The 19140-nt window shown below is 37.3% G+C and overlaps 1 protein-coding gene across 5 annotated transcripts in view; it reads left to right on the top strand.

Moving 5' to 3' along the window:
• Positions 1 to 19140, top strand: part of dcaf6 (ddb1 and cul4 associated factor 6) — a 169413-nt gene that overhangs the window by 91931 nt on the left and 58342 nt on the right. For all 5 annotated transcript variants that reach the window (XM_059968302.1, XM_059968300.1, XM_059968301.1 and 2 more), the window contains 3 exons: positions 5274 to 5391; positions 9355 to 9470; positions 10350 to 10725. In XM_059968302.1, coding sequence (XP_059824285.1) covers positions 5274 to 5391; positions 9355 to 9470; positions 10350 to 10725 — 610 coding nt within the window. The remainder of the gene's footprint in view (positions 1 to 5273; positions 5392 to 9354; positions 9471 to 10349; positions 10726 to 19140) is intronic.

The following is a 19140-nucleotide window of genomic DNA, read 5'->3' as shown; positions in this document are numbered from 1 at the left end:
GTAGCAGATACAGAACTTAAGAACTTGATCTCTGAAGCTAGCAGTCACAAAAGTGGAGTTTAGAAGTTTGAGACTGTAAAATGACTCGGTTACAAGATTGCAGAATTTTCAAAGGTTTGTAGAGCTTGAGAAGGGAAGCAGGAGGGAAATGAAATTGAATTCGTGATACGGATATTAAAATAGAAGTTTTGTAGTACAGATAGTTAATATACCGTATGTCAGAGAATAATAGCAGCAAAATGTAGGAAAATTGCCAGTGTGTAACATGGAAAGATGGCAACCATGAGAACTTTGATGTTGCAAAAATAAAAAAAAAGAAAATGCTGAAAAAGCAACAAATTAATAAAAAATTATTCCATCTCACCATCATCTCCTCTCCCTTCTTACAGCATGATCTAAAATTGACTAATTCATTCCCCCCTTCAGTCTTTTTTCTTTTCTCCCCTCTTCAATTTTCTGTGGTAAGAGGTAATTTTAAGATAATTTAGAAAAGAATTAGAATTTTTTTTTCCATGTAATGTGATGCTATGTTCTTCATTGAACAGGTACAGTGATTTATGTGGTTTCCTGAGTTGTAATGTTCAGTGATTTCATGCTGTTGGTTAAGGTGAAAATGGTGTTGGAAATTAGATTATGTATTAAAGGTGATTTAGCTTCCAAGAAAATGCAGTCATGACAGAAGTCTCAATCTCTGTAATCAATGGAAAGGAGCTCCTGGCCATGCACATTTTTTGATATTTCCTTTAAATTTTAATTTTTAAAAATTAAAATATTTTATCCACATTCTAACTGCATGCAGTTTATTATTTTGCTATTTCCCAAGAGGCATAGGAATAAAATAAATTACTACATTCTCCTGAATAGTATACATTAAACTCTGAAATTTAGTTTTGTATTTGGACATCTGACTTCAAATCATATTTGTATTTTTGGTCTACATCAGGTAGAGGAAATTCATTGGATTGGGTAGAATAATCATGAGTTTCATTACAAATTCTGGGGAAAATGCATTGTTTTGGGAGAGATTCACTTCAATAGCTCAGATTGAAACATAGCAAATATATTTGAGAGTTTTTTTTTAGTAATTCAACAGATATGGATGTCACTAACCAGACTGACGTTTATTGCCCATCCCTGATTGAAGTGAGTTGCTTACTAGCCATTTTAGAGGGTGGTTAGAAGTCAACCACACAGCTGTGTGTCCAGAGAGATATATAGACCAGACCAGGTAAGCAATGTTAGTGAACCAGATAAATTTTTATAGCCAGTTTGGTCATTTCCCAGTTACCAATATTGAAATTTGCTTGTTGTTCAAGATGAATTTGATAAATTGAATTGAAATTCCCCATCGCCATGGTGGAATTTAAACTTGTGCATAGATTGTTAGTTTAGGACTCTGGATTACAAGTTCATGTATTGAAATGGCAAGGTCAGTTAATGTAGTTTGACACGTTATCTACAGTGATGATGTCATCAGTCTGGGACACAACAACACGTGATGTGAGGGCAGCATGGAAGTGAGAATGAGAAATAAAGATGTGCTCAGGGCATGAAACGTTGACACAGGATATATGCATGATCTAATTTAGGTTGCAAATACACAGTAGTGGTGACAGGGATATGGACTTTGAAAGTAAGTTTCATGTTAGTTGATGAGATTGGAGAAATCCTGGTTATCCAAAACTTCCAATGTGTTATGGAGCCAGCTATGCTAGGTCCAAGATGGACACAGTGGCTAACTCATTTGAACTTTATGCTGACACTAAAGAATTGTTAGTGAACAAAAACACAACAAATAATACAAAACAAAGAAGGAGAGCACTACTTTCGCACCTTGCAGGACCAGGTGTGCAGGATATATTCTCAACACTACCAAACACGTGACAAGTCACAGACACACTGCAGTGGTGGATACTCTGAATGCTTACTTTGTTCCCGAGGTCAACACTATCTTTGTCCAGCAGCATTTTCATCAGCTTGCCCAAAAACAAGGTGAGACGGTTCAACAATCCTCTACTTGCCTTCAGCAGGCAGCAAAAGAATGTAATTTTCTAATTGACACAGACAACCAAATCAGTGATGCCATAGTGGGAAAATGTAACTTAGTCTATGTGTGGAGAAAACAACTGGAGAATATGCAGGGTCTAACGCTTGCCTGCACACTGGAAGTAGCAGCACAATGTAAAAAAGAGGAAAGTTAATGAGACAGAGTCATCCGAAAAAAAATAGTGTTGGGGGGTGTAAATCTGTGCATTTTAGTAGATTCAGAAACAGAAGCAATATACTGGATGAAAATGTGTGGGGGAAAAACTTAAGTCAGAGAAGATAAAGTGCCATTCATATATTTCTAAACAGAAGAGAAAACTGTATCCATATTTGTCTAGCACATCATTGGAGGTTGAGGGGGTGTTTGAATTTGAAATGAGTATTAGACACAAAACAGACCAGGCAGAGTTCATTATGATAAAAGGCAATAGTGCAAAACTCCTAGATAAAGAAACAGCTACAAAATTGGGTGTGTTAAAGATTGGAGGAAATATGTCAGTAGTGACAGGTGCTGAAGAATCACTTAAGCTGCAGTACCCAAAAGTGTTTGAAGAGGTAGGAAAGTTGAACACTAAACAGATCAGTCTGTATATTGATCCAAAGGTGAAGTCTGTAGACCAGCCACTCACATGCATACCTTTCAACTTAAGGGAGACTGTTGAGAAAAAGATTGAACAGATAATGAAACTGGATGTTATTGATAAAGTTGAAGGCCCAATTCTTTGGTTTAACTCCTTGGAGTAATTTTACCAAAACCCGACAAAGCATTAGAATGTGCCTACACACGAGAAGGGAAAATGAAGCAATTGTCGGGGAGGGATTTCCCATTCCAACTGTAGATGAGATGCTGCAGGATATGAATGGTGCTGCAGTGTTTGGCAAACTAAACTTGAAATGGGGCTATCACCAGCCGGAACTAACTCCAGAATCGAGCGAGATATCCACATTTGCTGTGCATAATGGGGTGTATAGGTACAAGAGACTGATATTTGGTGTGTCATCAGCCAGTGAGCAGTACCAATATGAGACAGCAAGTGCTTTTGCTAGAATTGATGGAGCTGAGAACATCGCAGATGATGTGCTTAGCCAAAAACTGCATGATGGGAGACTGCATGCACAGTGTGGACTGACACTGAACCCGGAGAAATATCTGGTCAACGTGGACAGACTAGCTTTCATGGAATTCTCTTGTCACAGGTCTCCCAGGTCTAGTTTGCTACAGCAGCAGATTCATACCATAGTTTGCAACTTTGTCAGAACCACTGAGACAACTGACCAGGGAGGACATCCAGTTCATTAGGAGAAGAACAGAAAGAAGCATTCAAAGCCCTAGAAGAGGAGCTAACAAGAGCAGATACAGTGACCTATTTTGATAAACTTGTGCCAAATAAAGTAATAGCAAATGCCAGCCCAGTCAGACTGGAGACAGTATTCATACAAAAAAAATGAAGAAATGGTACCTGTCTGCTATGTGAGCTGTGGGCTCACAGACTGTGAATGAAAATGCTCCCAGAGTGAGAAGCATTAGCACTAGAATGGGCCTGTGAAAGACCCATTATTTGTGTGGGAGAAAATTTGACCTGATCACAGATCACAAACCTTTGGAGATAATTTGCAGCCCAAGACCTAGAGCAGTGGTTCTTGAGATTGCAACCATATGACTACAGAGTCATATACATGCCAGAAAAACAGAACATTGCAGACCCAGTGTTGAGGACACTGGGAGAGACTGCTCAAAAAGAGAGACACAAGCATGATTCAGAGGATTATGTCAGCTTCATAGCTGTGAGTGCTACGCCTAAAGCCCTGCCAATACGAGAAGTGGAGAGAGCCTTAGTGACAGATCCAGAGCTATATGAGGTGCATAAAGCCATCATGAATAGACAGTTTGAGAGCTGTAAAGCATATGCACCCATCGCAAATGATTTGTGTGTATTTGTACACAGAAGAAAAAGGAAAAGTACAAGCTGTTTGCAGACTATCACCGAGTAGCACAAGAGTCCACTGTAGAAGTTGGGGACACTGTGCTTATCCAGCAAGAAAAAGTGGACAAATTCACCACACCTTTCAACACAACACCATACAGGGTGGTGAGGAAACAGGAAATCAAGTAGTTGTTGAATCTCCAACTGGAGTGCAGTATGCAAGGAACACCACACATGTTCAACATGAGAGACTTTTGACAAACAGGAGATTTGACAATGAGATACAGAGACAGGAGGATTCGATGATGGACTGTTACAGGCAAGCTCAGATTCACAGTGAGCAAAAAAACATTACTAAATATTGAAAGCAGAGGAAAACTGGCAGAGAGACCTCAAAGGGTTAGAAAGCAATCTCTGAAGTTTAATGATTTTGTATTGAAGTAGAACTTAAAAGTTGTGGGTTTTGAAACAATGAAAACTGTTGTAAGTTGAAAATAAAGTTTTCAGTTTCAGAGTTATCATTAAGTTGAAACAGAAAATGTGTTGTTATAGTCATACATATCAGAGAATATGTGATGAATTGAAATAGTTAAATCTGTGAGTTGAATGTGTTCTAAAATATTGAAGTTCATTTCTCAGGAAAGGAGGGATGTCATGTATTGAAATGACAAGGTCAATTAATGTAGTTCGACACTTGTCAAGTAATGTGATGATGTCATCAGTCTGGGACAGAACAACGTGATGTAAGGGCAGCATAGAAGTGAGAATGAGAAGTAAAGACATGTTCAGAGCATGAAGCGTCGAGTTATCATATATGCACTTAGTAATTAAGTAACAAGATAGGTTGCAAACACACAACATATAGCCTAACAGCAATGCAACTATGCTTCTTAGGAACAAAAGAATTAAGAAACATGCACAAAATAAACCTGGATTCACAATTTTGAGTCAGTACTTAAATATTTGCATCTTAGTGTACTTAAGATTCTTTAGTCCTTATCAGTGCTTTCAGCTATGCGACTGAGGGGAGAATAATTTCTTTTCTGCTTTAATTCCAAAGCTGCTTTGCAGTGCTTTATTTTTGTTAATCTTTTAATTTGATTGTAGACTAATTTGTTGAGATTTGTGTAATTATATCATTAACAAATAAACATGTATTTTTGTAATTATAGAATTGTTAAATGTAACAGCTGGAACATTAAGAAATTGTTGATTGCACTATGATAACTATTATTTGGTCATTTGTAATTCCCCACCGTTCCTACGTAAGGCATTCTTACGTGAGTTTTTTATTTTTTTCAGGCAGCAGTACAGATAGCTCCAGCATCAGAACACCAGGTGCTGAACCAGTTCTAAGTTTACATTATAGTACAGAGGGAACGACTGCGAGCACAATCAAGCTAGATTTTACTGATGAATGGTGAGTATGATATGGCAAAGTGCATGTTGATATTTCTTTGAATGTGGACAATACTTGACTTTGGAATGAATAGAAATCCCTTTTGATCAGAGTTAATTAACATTTGAAATGGCAGATTAAAAGTATAATTAAACCACTGTATTTCAGCATTACAGTGCCTTGTAGAAGTGTTCAGCCCTCAACACTGTTCATATAAATGAGTATTACAACCAGGGATTTTGATCAATTCAACAGAGAATTTTTTTTGTGAACCATGTGCTCACTTTTTCACAGTAGAGCCCCAAAAACAGGGAAAATTGAAAACATGAATAACCAAAACTTCAAAAGCTGAGATGTCAGCAGTTCAAAAATATTTAACCCCTTTGCTCAGTACTTGTTGAACCACCTCTCGCAGCTAGTACGTTTGGTAGTCTTTTTGGAGTTGCACAACAGAGCAAGATTTGCCTATTCCTCCATGCAAAGTTGCTCAAGCTGTGCCAGGTTAGTTGGAGAGCAGTAGTGAACGGCAATATTGAGGTCTTGCCAGAGATATTTGATTGGGTTCTTACCAGAACTCTGACAGGGTCACTTAAGAACATTAGTTTTCTTCATTTCAAGCCACTCCAAGGTTGCTCTGGCAGTGTGCTTTGGATTGTTGACCTGCTGAAAGATGAATTTCCTCCTAAGTTTAAGCTTTCTGGCAGAGGCAAGCAGGTTTTTATCCAGAGCCTCTATGTATTTAGCAGCATTCATCTTCCCATCAATCCTGACCAGATTTCCAGTTCCTGTTGCTGAAAAGCATCCCCCAAGCATGATGCGCCCTCCACCATACGTTACAATAGGGATGGTGTTACCTGGCTGATGCTCAGTATTAAATTTGTACCACACGTACCATGACCCTGTGACCTGTGTCTCAGAGGCCAATGTTAGGCTGTCTTTAAAGAGAGTGAACTCTCACAAGGCAGAAGGTCCCAATGGTGTACCTGGTAAGGCTCTAAAAACCTGTGCCAACCAACTAGCAGGAGTATTCAAGGACATTTTCAACCTCTCACTGCTATGGGCAGAATTTCCCACTTGCTTCAAAAAGGTAACAATTATACCAGTGCCTAAGAAGAATAATGTGGGCTGCCTTAATGACTATTGCCCAGTAGCACTCCAATCGACAGTGATGAAATACTTTGAGAGGTTGGTCACAACTAGACTGAACTCCTGCCTCAGCAAGGACCCATTGCAATTTGGACCCATTGCAATTTGCCTATCGTCACAATAGGTCAACGGCAGACGCAATCTCAATGGATATCCCCATGGCTTTAGACCATCTGGACAACACAAGCACCTATGTCAGGATGCTGTTCGACTATAGCTCAACATTTAATACCATCATTCCCACAATCCTGATTGAGAAGTTGCAGAAGCTTGGCCTCTGTACCTCCCTCTGCAATTGGATCCTAGACTTCCTAACCGGAAGACCACAGTCTGTGCAGATTGGGGATAGCATATCCTCCTTACTGACAGTCAACTGGCACATCTCAGGGGAGTTTGCTTAGCCCACTGCTGTACTCTCTATATACACATGACTTTGGGGCTAGGCATAGCTCAAATACCATCTATAAATTTGTTGATGTTTCAAGCATTGCTGGTAGAATCTCAGACGGTGACAAGGGCGTACAGGAGTGAGATATGCCAATTAGTGGAATGGTGCCATAGCAACAACCTGTCAGTCAATGTCAGTAAGATGAAAGAGCTGATTGTTGACTTCAGGAAGGATAAGACGAAGGAAGACATACCAATCCTTATGGAGGGATCAGAAGTGGAGAGATTAAGCGGCTTCAAGTTCCTGGGTGTCAAATTCTCTGAGGATCTAACCTGGTCCCAACATATCAATGTAGTTATAAAGAAGGCAAGACAGCGGCTATACTTTATTAAAAGTTTGAAGCAATTTGACATGTCAACAAATACACTCAAAAACTTCTATAGTTGTACCATGGAAAGCATGCTGACAGGCTGTATCACCGTCTGGTATGGAGGGGCTACTGCATTGAACTAAAAGAAGCTGCAGAAGGTTGTAAGTCTATTCAGCTCCACCTGGGCACAAGCCCACAAAGTACCCAGGACATCTTTAGGGAGCAGTGTCTCTAAAAGTCAGCGTCTGTTATTAAGGACCCCCAGCACCCAGGACATGCCCTTCTCTCACTACTACCATCAGGTAGGAGGTACAGAAGCCTGAAGGCACACACTCAGCGATTCAGGAACAGCTTCTTCCCCTCTGCCATATGATTCCTAAATGGACATTGAAGCTTTGGACACTACCTCACTTTTTTTTTAATATGCATTATTTCTGTTTTTGCACTTTTTAAAAAATCTATTCAATATACGTAATTGATCTACTTGTTTGTTTATTTTTTTTTCCTCTGCTAGATTATGTATTGCATTGAACTGCAGCTGCTAAGTTAACAAATTATCACATGCTGGATAATAAATCTGATTCATGAACTTCATCTCCAGTTGCAGCCACTAACTTCTGCAGCTCACTCAGGGCGGCTCTTGGCATCACAGTAGCCTCTCTTACAAGTTGCATTCTTCACTGGCGAATAAGTTTAGAGGGATGGCCTGACCTAGACAATGTGGCTGTGGTTTCATATTTTTCCCCTTTCCTACAATGGACTGCACTAAGCTCCAAGGTATGTTCAGTGCCTTTGAGATGGCCTTCTACCTTTCCCCAGATTTGTACTTCTTTAATATCATATTCCTGACTTGTCTTGAATGACCTTTTGTCTTCATTTTGGTTTGTTCTGTTGAAAATCTGCCATACTGTTGGACCCTACAGAGAGATGGGCAGTTTTAGTAAATTGACAGATTTTAAAATTGTGAAAATAGTATGGGGGCTGAGTACTTTTTCAAAGCACTGTACTTCTGCTGTCATTTAAGAGTTGTCTATAGGTCTTCCAATTGAAAAGGAGTTCTTCAACCAAAACTGTTTGGGAGAATCACAAAAGTTTGACTACTTGCAGTTGTTTTTACACCATGAACTATTTTTAGGAATGCAATTAGAAACTGCTTAAAAATAATAAAGTTATTTTTAGTTGAAGAAAAGCTAGCTGAAAATTTAACAGCTTTTTCAAATGCAAAGAAGTAAAAATATTTTTTAAATAGAAGGCATTAGATACTGACAGGAAATCTGAAATAAAACAAAAAATTGTTGGAAATACTCAGCAGGATCATTTTGCCTGAACATTAACTCTGTTTCTCTTTCCATAGGTGCTGCTAAACCTGTTGAGCGTTTCCAACATTTTCTGCTTATTTTGACTATGTAAAAAATTTTGTTTCTTGTTATGGTATAAATTGTTCAGTATTCAGTTACATAATTTGTGTAATTATTAAAGCAACTGAAAGAGGAATGTTTACCTATTCCTATAATTTGATTACTCTGTCATTGAAATAGCTGACACTTTTAGGCTGACCAGCATTTTAGGACATAAGACATGAAGCAGAATTGACCCATCGTCCCATCAAGACTGCTGTACCATTCCATCATTACAGATTCATCATTTCTCTCAAACCCTATCTTGTGCCTTAAAAGTACCAAAAATGAATTGATCTTCCTTTCTGTAAAATATACATCAAATGCCATCATTTTCTGCTGGTGTTACAACACAAACAGTAAAATTAATAAGAAAAATATCATAGAATCTCTGCTATCCAACTTGTGCTAGATTTTAGAGGTGCTAGTTGGTTAAGATTTACCCTGCCTCTCCATCAATTCTGCCACTCCATTTATGATGTCTCTCTGCCAGCATGATCACTCCTTCCTCGGTGTTCCTCTGTTGATGTTCCTTCCAAAATACTAGTGTGCTAGATAACAGTGTTCACTGTGTGGCAAATACAAAACTGAAGAATAATTATTCTTGTAAATGTTAGTTCTTAAAATAGTTTGAATATAAGAATATTGACTTGATCTGACAATTCATTTTATTAAAATGCTAGGAATGATTCGGCTTCAACTTCTCGGGGAACTGGAATTCAAAGCAAACAAAGCAATCAGGAAGAATCTCAGCAAATACAAGCCCCTGAGGAGCATTCAGAAGAAATAATAGATACAAGTAAGCTTACAGATACTCTATTTAGACTTTTGGAATTAATAAAGAGGAGGAAAATTACTTCTTAAAAGAAGTAATTCTTTTGAAAAGGTTAAAAGAAGTCTTTATACGTTAAGAAAATCCTTTTCCAATTCACTTCTTGGACAGATTAACTGGTGGGGGTCAAGAATTGAGATATTTGATCTCTGATTTGCTAATACACTCACAATATTTATGTAGCTGATTCTGTTAGGGCCTGAGTTACTAGTGATTCTAGGATGTGGTACTGCGATTAATGTTATACATTGGTGGTTGTATCTGATTTATGTGGTATTTATAAGCATAAATGATAATCGCCACATCTCAGGTTATATTGAATGCTGCTTTGAGCAGGCAAATGCAGTTCAGCACTGCACACGTATCAGCAAACACTGCTATTTCTGGCTTTATGATGAAGTAGAAGTCTTTGATGAAGCAGTTGAAGATGCTTGGATCCAGAATGTTACCTGAGGAACATCTACACTGATGTCCTACAACTGTGCTGATCAACCATTATTAACCTCAGCCATCTTCCTTCGTACAATAGAACATAGAAAAATATAGCATAATTACAGGCCTTCAGCCCATGATATCTGTGCCAGCCATGTTATATGTGATGTTTTGTGTTCTGATCTAATATGTAAAAGACAGAGTTACAAATATTCTGCAGAGCTAATAGTTTCTGTGTTTTTAGGTGGTAGCCATTTATTGACTGGCAAAAGTTTCCTAGGCTCTTAAAGTACAACTGAAGATTCTGTATAGAACTCTAGGGTTTGTTTATATAACAAATTGACTTCAGAATCTACATTTGAACCCACAGTGGATTTTAATCCATTACAGTATCTTCTTCCTTTTTTTTTGCAGATGTTTCTGCACCTGAATCAGCTGAACAGTCAGGTAAAAGAATATGCAAAGTCAGGCACGTGGAGGTTGATGAAGCCAATAAAGAAGGGAGCACAACAGAAGAAACCAAAGATAGCGTATTAGATGACAGCTGCCAGACTGCACCAGCAAGCTTAGATGAGGGAGGACTACAGCAACAAGAAGAAGTGTTTTGCCAAAGTACAGAAACTAATGAGAGCTGTAATAGAATGACTGAATCCACACAGCAGTCAGAACCAACAAAGCTGAGTAATCAGGATGAGCCTACTCAGACATCTGCTAGTCGTGAAACTGATGACAGTGATGATGATCCTGTTTTAATTCCATCTTCCCGGTTTAGAGCAGGATCAGGACACAGGTAAGATGACAGCTACTTGATTGTAAACTTAAGTGGAATTGTTTTATATTTTATATAAATTGGTAATTTTAATTCAAAACTAGAATTCAAGAATAAACATGCAACATTTAAAATATTTACTTTCCAGGATTATGGTTCTAAGTTGTGTTTGACCAAATCAGATTACCAGAACTGCAATTTTAATTGCTTGCAAATTTTCTTTTCCAATTGCTTAACATTACACATCAGCATTCAAGGTTTACAAAAAGATTGATCCAATTTGAATTTATTTTATGGTTCATACATTATCTTGGAAATAGCTCTAAAGCCTATGTTGTGCAATGCACTGCACAAACCCTTAGTAAATAGATTAAAAATCAATGTACTTTTTTAAAACTTTAATATACCCAAACTGAAAAAGACTTTCTATTCCAGCTCAAATCTAGATCATTTTGAAAGATTGCTTAATATTATTTTGCTTCTTGTCATTATTGATGTCATATAATCAAACCTGTTAACATTATGGTTACTTTTAATAGCGTACCAATATGAAATCTTACATCACTTTCACTTTTCTAAAAAAATGAAGAGAGCAGGCATTTGGGAATGGTATAATTTGACATTGCAATGTCATGAGGTCCCAAAGCCATTCCAGTTAGTAACATTGCTAACCTCTGAGGGAAATGAAAACTTGTGGCCGCTTTAAGAAAAACGATGACAAATTGTTCAGAATTGCATATGATAATGAAAGGACAATGAAGTGAGGAGATGCAGAGAAGAAAGGAGAAATAAAATGGTTTACCAGTCTGATTCTTTCGGTCTGCTTAATAGTGAGGGGAGATGAAGAGTATGGTTGTGTGGAGATGTATTTAGTTTCAGCTTCACAATCCTAATCAATGATGTTCACTCCCTTCCACTATATTTATTATTGCTCTCATCTCCTGATTAGGGTAGAGTACAATCAAAAACACTTGCCAGAATGGGTTAAAATGTTACAGAAGGAAAAATACTAAACCTGGGGAAATCCAGCTTATCAGTAGGTTAATCCTGTCCATTAAAAGTGAGTATCTGTTACATGATTTCAACCAATTCCCCGAGTGGAACTACTTCTCACTGTGGAATTTTAAAACCTGGAGGGTCAAATATAGAGTAAGCTATTCAATTGTGGAACAATTCCACTATTTAATTAGAATGTGAGTGATCTACAGATATATGAACTCCATTTGTCTGCCAAGGTTCTGAGTCCATTCATGTGTTTACCCAATTATAATCTATCAATCTCAAATTAGAAATGTAAACATCTTTTGAGGGGATATGGCTCAAAATTCTCCAATTCCCTTTCCCCTATATAATCTCGCAACAGATAACTTCAAGGGTCCTTTTATTCTAGTTTTCCCCACTCTGCTCTTCTACATCCTGAGTATATCAGGTCATTAAAATTTCAGTAGTTACAAACAAACCTCAATTTAAATCTTTTATTCTGATTAAACTTCAGAGGTACTACTGCGATGCAGTGCTCAGAACCAATTGCAGTATTCCAGATAAGGTCTAACTGGAGGTCTTTCCAACTATAGCATTAATTCCATTACTTTTGTATTCTGAGCTCTTGAGAAAAAGATTAACATTCCATTTATGTTTAGTTTTTGAATAGTCCAGTAGTATTTAATGATTTGGTGACATGCCCCGTTAAGTTACTCGGCTCATCTGAATGATAGAAGCAGGAGAAAGAGGAACTCATATAGTCACTTGAATCTGCTTAGTTCTGGATTCTCTCACAAAGAGAATCATTATCTCAGTGCCTACTTGTCAAGCCTTCTATGGATATAATGTTTCATAAGATTACCAAATTCTTATCTCCAATTTGCGTCCAACTTGCACAATCATTCTTCTTCACACACCCATTTATTGAAGAAATCTAATTTGTGAACTTTCTCGGAATTTCATCAGTGCAAAGAAATCCCTCTTTAATAAGACCAAAACTGCAAAGTATTCCAGTTGTGGACTCGCAAGTGCCCTGTTTGGTTGTGGCAAGATTTCCTTATGCTTCATGAATCCTCCTTGGAGTAAAAGCACGTTCTATTTTCCTTCCTGACTTCTTGTTGCCTCTGCATGTTGACATTCGGTGATACATCTGCTAAGATATCGAGACCCTTCTATGGTAACATTCTACAGTTTCTCTCCAATTAAACATCATTTTCACAGATTATACATATTAGCCAAATTGTCTCCTTCTCCAAGCTTACTTTCTCAAATATTGCTGAATAATAAGCATACATGCCCACAAAAGTTTGGCTCCCTCATCTATGTCATTAATCTGGAGCATCTGGGACTCCACTTATGGTAGATGTTTAGAATTTGTTACCTACATATAAAAGGGTTTCTTGTCACAGTATATAGCTAATCCAGGCAAGATGTTCTATTACGCACTGAACCAGCCTAGGTGATTTGAGTTTCAGTGGGAGAACATTTTGGAAACAGTCGAGTTTTCAGATAGTTAAGGATAAATGTAAGATTAGAACTCGGGAGAATGCTAAACTGGGTAAAGGATAATTACAGCAGTATTAGAAAGAAACTGCGGTGAGTACACTGGCAGGATCATGAGGAATCTTGATGGGAGGAGGGATCTTGCAGCACAAACCAATAGCTCCCTGAAAGTGACAAAACAGATAGGTCATTACTTTCATCAATTAGAATGTTGAGTATAAAAGGTAGGAAATCATGTAGCAGCTGTATAAAACTTTGGTTAAGCCACATTTAGAGTTTTGTGTACAGTTATAATTGCTGTATTAGGAAGCACGTGGAGGAGAGGATGCAAAGGAGATTTGCCAGGATATATAAAGAATATTAGCTATAAGGAGTGGCTAGACAAATTTAAATTGCTTTCTCTGGAGTGTCAAGTGCTGTGGGGCAACCTGACAAAAGTATATGAAGTTATGAGAGGCATAAATAGAAAAGATAATCAGAATCTTTTTCAAAGGACAGAAACGTCAAATGTTAGAGGACATAGCTTTAAAGTGAGAAAGGGAAAGTTTAAAGGAGATACAGCGGATTCCAGTTAATTGGGACACAACAGGACCAGTATATTTTGGCACAATTAAGTAGCCACCCCAATCAGCTAAAGTTTCATGGAATTAGTTAAAAGGATATAAAAATGACAAATTACAGTTTAACTGAGTAACAAATTATGCATTTAAATGAAATACAGAAAAGATTGCAACACCATCAATAATATTACAGTATTATAAAACTACTGTGTTTTAGTTCTTGATTGTTATTGACAGAGGAATTCATCATGTACCTGTATGCTGCTTTCTTCTATTAATTGACTGTAAATGAACAAATTCAGTGCAGCCATCTAGTGTAAATAATGGACTGCCTTCATACAATGCCATCAATGATCGCACCCTCCAAATCTTCATTTTCATTATAACATTCAAGATACTTTAAAAATTGTCAAGATTGTCGATACTTTAAAATTCTTCATAGTTCCTAACTTGTTTTAGAAGTGAAATCTTTTTATTTTCTCTCCAGACCATCTCTGGCACCTCTAAGCTTGAATACTTGAAACTGCAGTGAGCAAAACAGTTTTGAATTTTCTTACTACTTATAAGAACATAACATATGAAACAGGAGCAGGAGTAGGCCATCTGGCCTGTTGAGCCTGCTCCGCCATTCAGTAAGAACATAGCTGATCTGGCCATGGATTGATCTCCACCTACCTGTCATTTTCCCCATAACCCTTATTTCCTCTACAAAGCAAAACTCTATCCGGCCTTGTCTTAAATATATTTACTGAGGTACCCTCCACTGCTTCATTAAGCAAAGAATTCCACAGGTTCACTACCCTCTGGGAAAAGCAGTTCCTCCTAATCTCCATCCGAAATCTACTCCACCAAGTCTTGAGGCTATGTCCCCTAGTTCTAGTCTCATCTACCACTGGAAGCAACCTTCATGCCTCTATCTTACGAATCCTTTTCATAATTTTATATGTTTATAAGATCCCCTCTCATTCTTCTGAATTCCAGTGAGTACAGTCCCAGGCAACACAATCTCTCCTCAGTCTAAACCCCTCATATCTGGAATCAACCTGGTACCTTATTTCTTGCCAACCAACAGTGGGAAAATCACTCCTTTTTGAACACAAACACATACAACTGATGCTACTTAAAAACTGTTCTAAGCACAGTTTTGAGTCTTAATGGCCACATAAGTGCAAACAACTGACACCAGTTAGACACTGTTCAGCAACAGTCTTCTGTACCAATTGAGCAGCACTGTGTCCCAAATAAACAAAGGGAATCCTGGCTATTTTCTCAATTAGTTTTTGTTCTTTAGGAGTTGTTCCAAGTAAGTGCCTGCCATGATAAACTGATGAAAAAGCTAACCAGAATCCACTGTATATGATACAAGCTTTTCTTATACATGGAGAGTGGTAGATCCCTGTATCACACTACCAGGGGAGTTGGTGGAATCCGATACAATATCAACATTTAAGAGGCATTTAGACAGGAATGTGAACAGGCAGGGAATGGAGTAATATAGAACATTTATAGGCAGTTGTGCACTATGGTCAACACGCATCATGGGCTGAAGGGCCTGTTCCTTTATTGTATTGTTCTATATAAATAATGCAGAAAACTGTGGCATTCGCTACTTGTAGCTTGTAATCTGACTTCTGGCCTGTTTTTCTGTTAGTTGGCTAATTCTTTATCCATGCTAATATTTTGCTTTGAAATCTAGGAGCTTTTATCTTGTATAGTAATTTTAAGACACCTGACACAATTCCTTTGGATATCCAAGCATACTATACCTATTGGTTCCCTATTATCCACATCCTCAATACCTTCTGAAACAAGTCTAATAAATTTATCAAATACTATTTCCATTTTAGAAAAGCATGTTGACCCTTCTAAGTTATATAGCGATCTTCTAAATGTCATGTTACTGTTTCTTTAATAGATTCTAGCATTTTTTTTGATGGCAGATGTTAGGCTCATTAGCCTAAAGTTTCCAGCTCTTTATTTCCTTTCTTTCTTCAAAGCAAGTGTCAGATTCGCACTTTTCCAATTTACTGGGACCTTTGCAGAATTTAATGAATTATGTGCAAGTAAGTTCACAAACAACAGCCATTATTTTTGTAAAACTAGAATAGACCATAAGATGTAGTAGTATAATTGGGCCATTCAGCCCATAGAATTTTTGCTACCATTGGCTGATTTCATACCCATTCTCCTGCCTTCTGCCCAGAAATTCTTACCAAATAGGGACCTAAATACACCGATGACTTTGCCTCCACAGCATTTTGTGGCAATAAATTCCACAGCTTCACCAAAGTCTGGCTGTAGAAGTTACTATTCATAAGTTTTAAAGGGATGTCCCTTTATTTTGAGGTTGTACATCTAATCCTAGACTGTCCTACTAATGAAATATCTTCCGCTCATCCACTCAATCTAGGCCTGTGAGTGTCAGGTTATTTTCAATGAGATATCCCACCCCACCCAATCCTTTGAACTCCATTGAGTACAGCCCAGGGACATCAAATGATTCTCATTTGCTAAGCACTTCATTCCTGTATTATTTTTGTGAACCACCTCTGGACCTTCTCCAGGACCAGCACACCCTTTCTTAGGTACAGGATTCATCTTGAAATGAATTCTAATGTTGCATTACTACCAACACAACCTTCAAGATAACCTTGAGAGAAACCTTGGACTCCTAAGTCCCTTTGCATTTCTGATTTTTAAATATGTTCTCCTCACTTAGAAAACAGTCTGCACCTTTATCCTTTCAGCCAAAATGCGTAATCCCATACTTAGCTATAATGAATTCCATCACTCTCCAAACTTGTCTAAGTCCTTATGCAGACTCCCTGCCTCTGTGACCCTACCTTTTCTTCAACCTATCTTAGTATTGACTGCAATTTTGGCCACAAGCCTATCAGTTCCTTCATCCAGATTATTACTGTAAACAGTGAAAGGTTGCAGTCCCAACACTGATCCTTCCAAAACTCCCCTAGTCACTGGCAACCATCCTGAGAAAGTTCTCCTTATCACCACTCATTGATATCTGTCTGTCAGCCAGTCTTCTATCCATGCTAGTACCTTGCCTCCAAAACTCTGGACTCTTGTTTAGCAACTCCATGTGGGCACATTGTCAAAAACCTTCTAAAAATCTAAGTAATTAACATCCATCAATTTTCATTTGTCTAATTTGCCTGTTGCCAACTCAAAGAATTCTAACATATTTGTCAGGCAAAATCTCCCCTTAACAATACCATGTTGACTTTGTCCTATTTTATCATACACATCTAAGTACTCTGAAATTTCGTCTTTTTATCAGTTAATCTATTTTCCAGTCCACTTTAATCAGCCCTGTCTTTGTGCCTTTGAAACTGCTTTTATTTAAGTAGCAGGTACTGATTTCAGGTGTTTTTTTCATTCTCAAACTGAATATGTTATTCTACCATGTCACAATCATTTTAAACCAAAGGATTCCTTATTATATCATCAATTAATCTCATCTGGTCCTACCTGACCATTTGTGAAATAACATGTCTCACAACACATCGTTAAGAAACTTTATGTAATGCACTCCTTTATAAGGCCTTTGGCAATTTAGCTTGTCCAAACTTCATGATTAAAATAGTATATTTCTTATAAGTCTCCATTTTTTCATGACGTATCCTCTATTCTACATGATGACTTTTAGGAAGAGCGATAAACTACCAATAGTAATTTTTCATCCTTTTTTTTAATCTCTAGCTAAAGTGATGTTCCATATTTCTTTCAGCTATCAGCTTAAATCTTCTTATTTTTATTTGTGGCATCAATTGGTCTAGATTTAGAATGCTGCAAGCATTCAGATAGTTTTTTTATCTCATTTTCATTTGAGTATTTTTCTCTTCTCTGACCCTATTTCCATTGTGTTTTACTTTTGCAGGCAGTTCCTGTCTCATTCTAGTTATCACTATTCATTTTGCTACACTGCACTATCGATTCATATAATTTCTTTAATCTTCAATATGCTAAAGTGCATGTGGCTAAGGCTGTAATCCAGAGATTTTAGCTTTTGTTCATGCTATCTATTTACTCTTATTTAACAAATTCACTCATCTCTTCTGAATGCAAAGTGAAAGGCTGCAACTTTCCTACACTGAAATCCACCTGTGACGATTTTGCACACCTGCTTAATCAGTTATTAGAGAATGAGGTTCCTTTTTGTACCTTTAGAGAAGAAGAAAGTGTATTAAGCAAGCAGACAGCTCAGTCCTCTACAATAGACTGGGATGGTGACAATAATTGGTTTTGGAAGAGGAGAGTCAAACTGGCTTTCTGCATCTGTTTTATGTACAATGAAATTTCAGCGCATTGCCAAAGATAAAATGATACTCCTAAAATTCACATAGATTACACAACAGAACATCTTTATAAAATGTATAAAAGTTAGCAATGCATATTTGACTACAATTTAAAATATCTTCTAAAGATAGCCAGCAATAGTAATATGAAAGATAGTTGTGTACTGTAGAACCTGATGCAAATAATAAGAAATAGGAAAAATAGAATTGCCTGCTCCTATAATCTGAGAAAATCATAGTTTTACATCAACACTCTTGTACTTTTATACATTCTAACAATACTATGCATTGTGGTGAAAACCATTAAGAGTGAAACTACCAAGATCAAGGATAGAAACCATTTCTGCATATCTTCCATATGTTGTGGATTCAGTCTATTATAACATTATAATTTAATAGTACTAATATTTTAGCTAAGTATGTTAACTTGTGAATATTGTTCATTTGAAATATTAGCACCAATCCTAAATGAAGTATTTTTCATCCTATAATTGAGCTTGGTTTTGAGCTCCTTTTATAAATTAATTTATGTATAAATGAATCTCATGAAAAGGAGTAAACATCTAGTTATAGTTGATCTTAATTTCAGCAGACTGATTAAGCAAGAAGTAGTATTTGTGTATACCTGTAATATTTTTGCTTTGAGAGGCTTAGTTTGCTGTACTTTGACTTCTCTGGAAGTAAGTTCACATTTGTATCTAGGTTCTATGGAAAATGAGATTCAGTGCTTGGGAGAATCAGGAGTATTGCTAGTGGAGGTGGAGTCATGGTGGTAGATTGCAGTTAAGCTTAATTTGTAAAGGTGATGGATATGGAAAGGGAGAAACATGATTCTATTTACTAAGGTTCTACATTTCTGAGAGAACCTGATGTTCTTTCAGGAGCAGTTTCACCTCTTTAATAACTGAACACAGAATTATGATTTAGAGGAATATGTTGTTTTGATCTCCACCACCACCCGTAGCATCCAGGAATATCCTAATCAGCCCCTGTGAGAAATAAGGAAATTGTCTCATGTAGAAACTTTGTATGTATTTCAAGGTAAGTTGCATGATCTCCCATCACTAAGCCTAATATGT

This window comes from Hypanus sabinus, chromosome 4 (genome assembly GCF_030144855.1).
Source record: "Hypanus sabinus isolate sHypSab1 chromosome 4, sHypSab1.hap1, whole genome shotgun sequence".
NCBI classification, from domain to species: Eukaryota; Metazoa; Chordata; class Chondrichthyes; order Myliobatiformes; family Dasyatidae; genus Hypanus; species Hypanus sabinus.
The sequence above is the reverse complement of the archived record's forward strand: the minus strand, read 5'-3'. Positions and strand labels throughout refer to the sequence as shown.